This window comes from Pogonomyrmex barbatus, unplaced genomic scaffold (assembly GCF_055798465.1).
Source record: "Pogonomyrmex barbatus isolate J1 unplaced genomic scaffold, ASM5579846v1 scaffold5, whole genome shotgun sequence".
NCBI lineage: Eukaryota > Metazoa > Arthropoda > Insecta > Hymenoptera > Formicidae > Pogonomyrmex > Pogonomyrmex barbatus.
In genome coordinates this window covers 10,290,620-10,303,059 of record NW_028297149.1, presented here as the reverse complement: position 1 = coordinate 10,303,059, position 12,440 = coordinate 10,290,620, and the positions used below count along the sequence as shown (strand labels likewise).

General features: G+C 26.2%; 2 protein-coding genes and 1 pseudogene across 3 annotated transcripts; all 3 read right to left on the bottom strand.

Moving 5' to 3' along the window:
- Positions 1 to 599: 599 nt before the first annotated feature.
- Positions 600 to 2,105, bottom strand: LOC105427504 (odorant receptor 10-like). 2 transcript variants are annotated; one of them, XM_089081903.1, is made up of 4 exons: positions 1,412 to 1,591; positions 1,133 to 1,266; positions 938 to 1,070; positions 600 to 745 (listed from the first exon to the last, which is right to left on the bottom strand). In XM_089081903.1, the coding sequence occupies exons 1-4, from the start codon at positions 1,412 to 1,414 to the stop codon at positions 683 to 685; spliced, it is 333 nt and encodes a 110-aa protein (XP_088938029.1). In that variant the 5' UTR covers positions 1,415 to 1,591; the 3' UTR covers positions 600 to 682. The 2 variants fall into 2 exon arrangements, with proteins under 2 accessions (XP_088938029.1, XP_088938030.1); XM_089081904.1 differs by lacking the exons at positions 600 to 745; positions 1,412 to 1,591 and adding exons at positions 1,599 to 1,718; positions 1,795 to 2,105 and having other exon boundaries at positions 945 to 1,070.
- Positions 2,106 to 4,022: 1,917 nt separating this feature from the next.
- Positions 4,023 to 5,828, bottom strand: LOC105431360 (odorant receptor 10-like). Its single transcript, XM_089081898.1, has 6 exons — positions 5,330 to 5,828; positions 5,127 to 5,252; positions 4,945 to 5,035; positions 4,666 to 4,799; positions 4,466 to 4,598; positions 4,023 to 4,168 (listed from the first exon to the last, which is right to left on the bottom strand). The coding sequence occupies exons 1-6, from the start codon at positions 5,491 to 5,493 to the stop codon at positions 4,106 to 4,108; spliced, it is 711 nt and encodes a 236-aa protein (XP_088938024.1). The 5' UTR covers positions 5,494 to 5,828; the 3' UTR covers positions 4,023 to 4,105.
- Positions 5,829 to 5,833: 5 nt separating this feature from the next.
- Positions 5,834 to 9,657, bottom strand: LOC112552311 (odorant receptor 10-like; annotated as a pseudogene).
- Positions 9,658 to 12,440: the final 2,783 nt, after the last annotated feature.

The window sequence follows — 12,440 nt, the reverse complement described above, 5'->3', positions numbered from 1 at the left end:
TAAGTTATTGATATTAATATTTTAATAGATTACATATTTCTTATGTTTCAGAAAAAATATATTTTATATAATGTTATAATAATATATTATTTAAAGATGAAATTTTTAATAATTTTGAATATTTTAGGTGAGTTATCTTTATCCATTGTTTCATGTAAATATATATTATATACGTAAATATATATTATATTATATACATAAATATTACATAAATATATAATATATAAATATGTTATACATATGGTATTGTATTGTACATATAGTATTTGTCTACTTACGTGTGAACTGTGCGAAATACTAATTAATATGATAATATTATTTATAAAATAGAATAAAGATAAAACAGAAATTGTGATGTTTACTACTCAATATTGCTAATATTATTTTACATGTTCTTTTTATTATAAAATTGACAGGATTTATTTGAATATTTAAGCTTTCCTACAATAAGCAAATAAATAAAAAAGGATATAATAATACAGTTATAAATAAATAATTATACTTACTAAATTTAATTCAAAACGAAATATGAAATAAAAATAAGAAATATTGTAGTTGCAATTTATCAAATAAAATATGATATAATATATACACAAATATATATATAAACAGAAATATTTTTATTCACAATCATATTTTTACCAGATGATGTATAAAGAATCCACAGAATTCCAAATGGTAATTACACGTCATCCGAAGTTAATGACAGCATTAACGTAATGTAGGAAGCGGATGCCTTCATGAGCTTAAAATAATGAAATATTAAATGTGTACATTTTTCGATATATAATCTTAAGTATTTTTCGTATAGAATATTTTTGTGTATTTTAAATATTATATAAAAAATTATTATGTAAAGTTTATATTTTTACACGCACATACACACACACATTTGTATATTTATTTTTATAGTTTTTATTAATATAATAAACTTTACCGAGCCGTAACTTTCCAAACAGATTACATACAATTTGGCCATTTTTACGCAATATGGTTTTGTACTTTTCATCATAACAAAAAGCACCATTCTTTTCACTTGTGAAGACATTTGATACCATCTTCCGTTATATCTAAAAATACAATATAATTTGTAACTAAAATTATAGTACTGTCAATTAAATCGATAACTTACGTTGCATCAGATATCTGAGAACTGTGATCTATTATCTTCTGCCCTACCCAACTATTGAAAAAAATTCTAGTACTTTGCATTAACAAAATCGGACAATGTTTTATTATTTTTGTTGTATCCATATCAGTAACAATCTGCACAATAAATGAACAAATTAGAAAATTATTGATCTGTTTTTGATTAATTTTGATCAATACAGAAGTGAATAGTTTCTTTCGCAATGTAAAATGATTCACTTGTTAAAATGATATTAACTGTTAAGAAGAATATATTATTTACCATGACACATGCAGAACATTGAAGTAGAATTCCCAAACCGATGTCAGTAAGGAAACATATTGCAAACGTTGATTCAATCAACTTAATTAGTCTAATAATAATTCATAATAAATGGAGTAGATAAAATGGATAAAATTAAGAAAGTATAATTATAACAGACTTCATATGATATTATATTTATATGAACCTTTCTGTTCTGATTTGTAACTGTATGCACTCTATCATTTTCTCAACATTTTTATCCACTTTAGATATGAGATCGGTATATTCCGATTTATTGTGCACATCCAGTTTTTCTAAACGATAACTGCAAATATACAATTCGATATGATATGAAGGAAAGAAATATTTTCTCTGATAAAAATGAGTTAAAACTGAAATACCTCAATATGGCCAGAACACCACAGACGTGTTGCAACAATGCAACGTAGATTGTATCGGTTGCGATCGCTACTGCACTGCATGCAGCATATCCTGCAAACGTAATTACTAGCAAAATATAATAATACCTTTTCATATCTACGAAAAACTCGGCCGGATGCGGCATTTGCTTCGGTCTCGTTATGTTCAATGACAGTATAGTGTCGAATATCGGTATAGTTATTGGAGCTGTCACGAAGCTAACTACGCCAGTGCCGATAAAAACTGATAAAAAATAACTGTTATTTTTTGCTTAAGCGTTTAGACAGTCGGTTATTAAATACTTATTGTTAGATGGTACATAAATAGATCAATGTGAAGGTTCGACTCCTCTCGACATATTTTATTAAAATCCAGATATCATCGTTGTTCGATAACAAATTCCAGTCGTAACTTACATGCTGAATGAGCATCGTAAACTGAGGACATAATTTCATTTTTTATGGAAAGTAAATTTTCTTATATTGATTTACATGCTTACTTTTTTATATTTCCAATGGAGACTACTTGCTTTCAAGAGACATATCCACACGCCAGCCAAAGTCGGCAGAACATCATTAATATCATCTAAATTTTTTGTATGTTTAAATAAATATCCAATCTGTTAATAAATTATCGCATCTTATTTAATGCAGTACTCGCAACACTTGTGATAATTTTATAATAGATAAATTAAATCAAATATTACGAAAATAGCAAAAAATTTTAGAAAATTTATATTATAAAAATTCTTTTTGATTCTCTTACGACTTTTTAATCCCTTATGTTTTTGCACTTTATAATTTGCAAAATACCTGCGGCAGTAATGCAAACAATATACCAATTATTGTACAATAATAATTTCTGTTTTTATTAAATGATGATCGAAACGGCCACAGACCGATGAACGACAGTAACAGTTTGTTAACTCGAAAATATCGAGTATCAAAGACCTCCATTAGATAACTTGTGTTTATGTTGAAATAGAATTCTTGAATGATACGAAGTAAAATTTCCGTCAACTGACTCATTTGATATTCTCTTGGAGTGTCATGCATTGCCAGTGACAAAGAAATATGTATTGTAATATGTCGATTTAAATAGAATATCAGTAATAAGGATAGGTGCGGTTAGACGATATACGAGAACTTTTGCAATTTTAATTTCGTCGGCATCACAGCACGCAGCAATATGATGGATATGGTAACGTTTAGTCCTACGCAATATAGCTGATTTTTTAAAACAGATGAGACCGCTATTTTATACTATAGTAGTTCCTATAATATAATTGATCGCTATATGTCGGTTTATAGGACACCTCGATTATCGGATATATACATATTTTTTAAAAGCGAAGAAGATCTTTTGTTTATAAAATGAGTTATTATAGTATATTATTTTATTTATATTGAATGCATTTATGTGATGAAGTTTGGATTTAAAGGACATGCTAAACAAATATAGAAACAACATCAACAAGTAATTATGTAATCATATAGAAGTATCAGTATAATGCCTAAATTTTCTAATTTTAACATAACATCTTAATATATACATCTTAATTTAATTATAAAATTTTTATTATATTTATACTAAATGATTTTTATATATTAAATTTACTGTACACGATATATATTAAAAAATATTTTAATGTAACACTATGATACACTGTATAACCAAAGCGGACATCATAAACTACTTAATATTCAATATTTATTTTCTCACGTTTTTTATGAATAATTTAAATCTAAATAATAAAAGTACGAAATAGTATAATTGTAATATTAATACTAATTGCATATGTTAACAAAAGACGTATGTTTACTAAAATTTGATAATATACATAAAAACAAAAACACTTTTTGTTTAAAATTATATTTTTGACGATGCGCAAAGTAGAAATTAGAAAATGTGCAAGTTATAAATTAAATAGTTGTAGGTTTTGAAATTGAATTTTTCAATTTTTATATACCTACATATAAATTATAAAATATTATTTTGCATATTCTTTTTATGAAATTGACATGATTTATTTGAATATTAATAAGTTTTTTACAATGAGCAAATAAATAAAAGGAGATATATTAATGTTATAAATAAACAATTATATTTATTAAATTCAATTCAAAACGAAATATGAAATAAAAATAAGAAATGTTGTAATTGCAATTTATCAAATAAAATATGATATGGTATATACACAAGTATATATACAAACAAAAATATTTTTATTCACAATTATATTTTTTATCAGATGATATATAAAGAAACCACAGAATTCCAGATGGTGAATAATTACACGTCATCCGAGGTTAATGACAGCATTAACGTAATGTAGGAAGCGGATGTTCTCATGAGCTTAAAAGTATAATGTAATATTAAATGTGTACATTTTTCCATATATAATCTTGAGTATGTTACATATAGAATATTTTTGTGTATTCTAAATATCATATAAAAACATAACATAACATATATCATACATCTGTTTTTATATTATATTTAGAATACACAAAACAGTTTATATTTTTACACGTACACACACACACACACACACACACACACACACACACACACACACACACACACACACACACACACACACACACATTGTATATTTATTTTTATAGCTTTTATTAATATAATAAACTTTACCGAGCCATAACTTTCCAAACAGATTACATACAATTTGGCCATAGTTACGCAATATGGTTTTTTACTTTTCATAATAATAAAAAGCACCATTCTTTTCTCTTGTAAAGACATTTGATACCATTTTCCGTTATATCTAAAAATACAATATAATTTGTAACTAAATTATACTGTTAATAGTATTAATTAAATCAATAATTTACACTGCATTAGATATCTGAGAACTGTAATCTATTATCTTTTGTCCCACCCAGCTATTGAAAAAAATCCTTGTAGTTTGCATTAACAAAAGCGGACAGTGTCTTATTATTTTTGTTGTATCCATATCAGTTACAATCTACATAATAAATGAACGAATTAGGAAATTAGTGATCTGTTTTCGATCAATTTTGATCAATACAAAAGTGAATATTTTCTTTCGCAATATAAAATGACGCACTTGTTAAATAGTTATTAACTGTTAACAAGAATTTATTATTTACCATGACACATGCAGAACATTGAAGTAGAATTCCCAAACCGATGTCAGTAAACAAACATATCGCAAATGTCGATTCAATCAACTTAATTAGTCTAATAATAATTCATAATAAATAGAGTGACAAGATTAAGGGACTAGTATAATTATAACAATCTCCATATGATATATTGTATTCATATGAACCTTTCTATTCTGACTTGTAGCTGTATGCACTCTACCATTTTATCAACATTTTTATCCCCTTTAGATATGAGATCGCAATCGATATATTCCGATTTATTTTGCACATCCAGTTTTTCTAAACGGTAACTGCAAATATACAATTCGTTATGTATATGAAGGAGAGAAATATTTTTTCTAATAAAAGTGAATTAAGACTGAAATACCTCAATATAGCCAGAATACCACAGACGTGTTGCAACAGTGCGACATAGATTGTATCGGTTGCGATCACTACTGTACAGCATGCAACATATCCTGCAAACGTAATTACTAGTAAAATATAATAATACCTTTCCATATCCACGAAGAACTCGGTCGGATGTGGCATTTGCTTCGGTCTCGTTACGTTCAATGCCAGTATGACGTCGAATATCGGTATAGTTATCGGAGCTGTCACGAAGCTAATTGCGCCCGTGCTGATAAAAACTGTTAAAAAATAACTGTTATTTTTTGCGTAGAGTCAGTTTAGACAGTCGGTTATTAAGTACTTATTGTTAGATGGTACATAAATAGATCAATGTGAAGGTTCGACTCCTCTCGACATATTTTATTAAAATCCAGATATCATCGTGGTTCGATAACAAATTCCAATCGTAATTCACTTGCTGAATGAGCCTCGTAAACTGAGGACAAAGTTTCTTTTACGGGAAGTATCTTCTTATATTTGTTTACGTGCTTACTTTTTTATATTCCCAACGGAGACTACTTGCTTTCAGGAGACATATCCATACGCCAGCAAAAGTTGACAGAATATCGTAAATATCATCTAAAGTTTTTGTATGTTTATATAAATATCCGATCTGTTAATAAATTATCGCGTATTTTATCTAATGCAGTACTTGCAACACTTGTTTCACTAATTCATAATAGATAAATTAAATCAAATATTACGAAAATCGCAAGAAAATTTACAAAATACCTGTGGCAGTAATATAATCAATATACCAAGTATTGTACAATAATAATTTCTGTTTTTATTAAATGATAATTGAAATGGCCACAGACCGATGAACGAGAGTAATAGTTTGTTAACTCGGAAATATCGAGTATCAAAGACCTCCATTATATAACTTGTGTTTATGTTGAAATAGAATTCTTGAATAACACGAAGTAAAGTTTCCGTCAACCGCGTGACTCATTTGATATTCTCTTGGGGTGTCATGCCAGTGACAAAGAAATATGTATTGTAATATGTCGATTTAAATAGAATCAGTAATAAGGATAGGTGCAGTTAGACGATATGCGAGAAGTTTTGCAATTTTAATTTCGCCAACATCACGTGAAGCACTACGTATGGTAGCGTTTAGTTTTATGCAATATAGCTGGTTTAAAACAGATGATATTGCTGTTATATACTATTCATATCATATAATTGATCGCTATATGTCGGTTTATAGAACATATCGATTCTTGGATACATACATATTCTTAAAAGCGAAGAAGAGTTTTTAGTTACAAAATGATTTACAAAATGAACTACGATATATTATTTTACTTATATTGAATGGATTTATGTGATGAAATTTGAATTCAAGGAATGTATTAATCAAATATAAGAACAACATCAATAAATAATTATGTAATCATGTATATAATACCATTATAATGCTTAATTTTTCTAATTTTGATAACATCTTAACATGTTATACATTTTAACATATAATATAATGAAATTTTTATTATATTAAATGATTTTTATATATTAAATTTATTACACAATATATATTAAAAAATATTTTAATATAACACTATGATACATTATAATAACCAAAGCGGACATCATAAATTAATTAATATTGAATATTTATTTTCTCATGTTTTTTATGAATAATTTAAATCTAAATAATAAAAGTACAAAATAATATAATTGTATTATTAATATTAATTGCATATATTAACAAAAGACATATGTTTATTAAAATTTGATAATACACATAAAAACAGAAACACTTTTTGTTTAAAATTATATTTTTGACGATGCAGAAATTAGGAACTAGAAAATGTGCACGTATAAATTTAAATAGCTGCAGGTTTCAGTGAAATTCAATTTTTTAATTTTTATATATCTACATAAATTACAAAATATTATTTTACATGTTTTTTTTATTATGAAATTGACATAATTTATTTGAGTATTTAATAAGCTTTTCTACAATGCAAATAAATAAAAGAAGATATATTAAAGTTATAAACAAGCAATTATATTTATTAAATTCAATTCAAAACGAAATATGAAATAAAAATAAGAAATGTTGTAATTGCAATTTCAAATAAAATACGATATAGTAGTATATACACAAGTATATATACAGACAGAAATATTTTTATTCACAATTATATTTTTTATCAGATGATGCATAAAGAAACCACAGAATTCCAGATGGTGAATAATTACACGTCATCCGAGGTTAATGACAGCATTAATGTAATGTAGGAAGCGAATGTTCTCATGAGCTTAAATGTAATATTAACTGTGTACATTTTTTCATATATAATCTTGAGTATCTTACGTATAGAATATTTTTGTGTATTTTAAATATTATATAAAAGATTATTATGTAAAGATTACGTAAAGTTAATATTTTTACACACACATTTATATATTTATTTTTATAGCTTTTATTAATATAATAAACTTTACCGAGCCGTAACTTTCCAAACAGATTACATACAATTTGGCCATTGTTAGGCAGTATGGTTTTGTACTTTTCATCATAACAAAAAGCACCATTTTTTTCACTTGTGAAGACATTTGATACCATCTTCCGTTATATCTAAAAATACAATAATTTGTAAATTATAGTACTATCAATTAAATCGATAACTTACGCTGCATCAAATATCTGAGAACTGTGATCTATTATCTTCTGTCCCATCCAGCTATTGAAAAAAATCCTAGTAGTTTGCATTAACAAAATCGGATAGTGTCTTATTATTTTTGTTGTATCTATATCAGTATCTATATCAGTATCCTCATATCAGTTACAATCTGCACAATGAATGAAAAAATTAAGAAATTAGTGATCTGTGTTCGGTTAATTTTGATCAATGCAGAAGTGAAAAAATATTTTCTTTTATAATATAAAATGACGCACTTTTTAAATAGATATTAATTGTTAACAAGAATTTACTTACCATAACACATGCAGAACATTGGAATAGAATACCCAAACCGATGTCAGTAAACAAACATATCGCAAACATCGATTCAATCAACTTAATTAATCTAATAATAATTCATAATAAATAGAGGGACAAAATTAAAAGGAATTAGTATAATTATAATAATCTCCATACGATATATTATATTTATATGAACCTTTCTATCTTGACTTGTAGCTGTAGGCACTCTATCATCTTCTCAACATTTTAATCCACTTTAGATATGAGATCGCAATCGATATATTCCAATTTATTCTGCATAGCCAGTTTTTCTAAACGATGACTGCAAATATACAATTCGATATGTATATAAAGGAGAGAAATATTTTCTCTGATAAAAATGAGTTAAAACTGAAATACCTCAATACAGTCAGAACACCACAGACGTGCAACAGTGCGACGTAGATAGTATCGGCTGCGATCAATACTGTACAGCATGCAACATATCCTGCAAACGTAATTACTAGCAAAATATAATAATACTTTTCCATATCGAAGAACTCGGCCGGATGCGGCATTTGCTTCGGTCTCGTTACGTTCAATGACAATATGATGTTGAATATTGGTATGACTGGGGTTGTCATGAAGTTAATGCCCGTGCTGATAAAAACTGGTAAAAAAGATTGTCACTCTTTGCTTAATCGTTTAGATAGTCGATTATTGAGTATACTTATTGTTAGATGGTATATAAATAGCTTAATGTGATGATTCGACTTCTCTCGACATATTTTATTAAAATCCAAATATCATCGTGGTTTGATAATAAATTCCAGTCATAACTCACATGCTGAATGAGCATTGTGAACTGAGGACATAATTTCTTTTATGGAAAGTAAATCTTCTTATATTGATTTACATGCTTATTTTTTTATATTTCCAACGGAGACTACTTGCTTTCAGGAGACATAGCCACACGCCAGCAAAAGTTGACAGAACATCGAAAATATCATTTACATTTTTTGTGTGCTTAAATAAATATCCGATCTGTTAATAAATTATCGCGTATTTTATTTAATGCAGTATTCGCAATATTTGTGATAATTTCATAATAAATAATAAATAATAAATCAAATAAAATAAATTATTATAAAAATCGTAAGAAATTTTAGAAAATTTATATTATAAAAATTCTTTTTGATTCTCTTACGACTTTTTAATCCATATCTTTGTCCTGTATAATTTGCAAAATACCTGTAAGTAATGTAATTAATAGACCAAGTATTGTACAATAATTTTTATTTTTATTAAATGATGATTTAAATGGCTACAGACCGACGAACGAGAGTAACAGTTTGTTAACTCGGAAATATCGAGTGTCAAAGACCTCCATTAGATAACTTATGTTTATGTTGAAATAGAATTCTTGAATAACACGAAGTAAAGTTTCCGTCAACGACTCATTTGATATTCCCTTGAGGTGTTATGCATTGCCACTGGCAAAGAAATATTGTATTGTAATATGTCGGTTTAAATAGAATCAATAATAAGGATAGCTGCAGCTAGATAATATGCGAGAAGTTTTGCAATTTTAATTTCGTCGATTTCACAGCATGACGCAATACGATGGTAACGTTTAGTTCTATGCAATATAGCTGATTTTTTAAAATAGATGAGACCGTTATATACTATGTTATATACTATTCGTATAATATAATTGATCGCCGTATGCCTGTTTATAGGATGTACATCGATTATTATATACATATTTCTTAAAAGCGAAGATCTTTTGTTTACAAAATGGATTATTACGATATATTATTTTATTTATATTGAATGCATTTATTTGATGAAATTTGGATTTAAAGAATGTGTTAAATTATGTAATTATGTATATAAAAATATCAATATGATACCTAATTTTTCTAATATTGATAACCTCAATATATGTATTATCATAGAGTATAGTAAAATTTTTATATATTAAATTTACTGTACACAATATATATTAAAAAATATTAATATATATTGTTAATATATATAGAAGTGTTATGTATATAGAAGTAATACTATGATACAGTATATATAACAAAAGTGAACGTCGTAAACTACTTGATATTGAATATTTATTTTTTCACGTTTTTATAAATAATTTAAATTTAAATAACAAAAATACGAGATAATATAATTGCATTATTAATACTAATTGCGTATGTTAACAAAAAACTAAAATTTGATAATATATATAAAAACAGAAGTACTTTTTCTATTTAAAATTATGTTTTTGCGATAAAGTAGAAACTAGAAAATGTGCATGTTATAAATTTATTTATATAGCTGCAGGTTTTATCGAAATTGAATTTTTCAATACCTACATAAATTACAAAAGCATTAAAAATAATTACAATAGTATATGTAATATATAAAATATATCTGTATAATAAATATTATAATATTATATTAAATATTTTGTAAAAATGCAGAAGCTTTCAAAAGTTTGGAAAGCTTTAAATGTAATCTTAAAAACAATTAATTTGAACGAAATTTTTAATAATTTTTAATAATTTTTTTAAGAAATGTTTTAGATAAAAGATGTAATATTTAAATGGACGGATTTATTGACAGTATCTGACTTAATTGGCATTGCTAAAGCTAAGCTATGATTAACTTGAATTTTTTTTAAATAGAAATCATCACATTTTTTATTATATATATTTCCAACTGTTTTCAAAACAATATAATTTTAAAATGTGATTATAAAATGAAATATTGTATTATACATTTTGGAGATATTTTTATTCACAATCATATTTTTTACGAGATGATGCTCAAAAAATCCATAGAAATTCAGAAGTGAGTTTGTTAGATATCATTTGAATTTAATGATATCATTAATGTAACATAGGAAGCAGACATTCTCATAAGCTTAAAATTATAATGTAATATTAAATATATTTTAATATATAAAATTAAGGAAGATATTTTATGCTTATTATAAGTATTATATAAAATCAGATTATTTACGCAGATTTTAAATTTACTTATTTTCATATTACTTATTATCAAAATATCAAATTTGTTCATACCATACTGTAACCTTCTAGATTAATTGCGTACAGTTTGGCTATAGTTATACGATATGGTTTTTGACAATTCATTATTAAAAATAACAACATCTTTTTTGCTTCCAAAGACATTTGATACCACAGTCCACTATATCTGAAAATGTATTAATTTTTGAAGTAAGAGAGAGAGAGAGAGAGAGAGAGAGAGAGAGAGAGAGAGAGAGAGAGAGAAAGTTATTAATTAATTAAATTAATAACTTACATTGCAAAAGAAATCTGAGAACTATGATCAATAATTCTCTGTCCTAGCCAACTGTTAAAGAGCATTCGACTAGATTGAATAAGCAAAAGCGGACAGTTTTTTATTAAATATACAGTGTCTGTATGCATCACGATCTGCACAATAATGCTCAAATTGTAAAATCGTTTTATACTGATATCGACGAATCTGCGCTTTGTCAAATATTTATATTTATTGTTTATCGAGAATTTATTATATGTACCATCACGCATGAAGAACATTGAAACAAAATTCCCAAACCAATATCGGTGAACAAAGATACAGCAAACGTTGACTGAATCAAGTGGATTAGTCTATTAATAATAAGAGAAAAAGATATATATATATATATACTTATGATATTTTTCATTAGGATTAATACACTTTATTAGGTTTATATGAACCTTTCTATTCTGATTTGTAAGTGTACGCATTGTATTATATTCTGAATATTCTTGTCCCATTTAGACATACGATTATGATCGATATTATCTGATTCATTGGATATAGTCAATTTTTTCAAACGATAACTGCAAATGTACAATTATGTGCACATTAAGACCGTTGCTTTTTTATTAACATGAATTAAAATAAAATTAACACATACCTCAATATTGTCAATACACCGCAGACATGTTGCAATAGCGCAAAATAAATGGTATCGGTTGCCATTATTATCATAGCGCATAGAGCGTATCCTACGTATGAAATTGCGAGAATAGTGTAATAATATTTATCCAGATTAAAAAAGAACTCGCTTGGATGCGGCAATCGCTTCGGTCTCGTTACATTTGATCCCATTATGTTATCGATTATTGGTAATGTGATTGG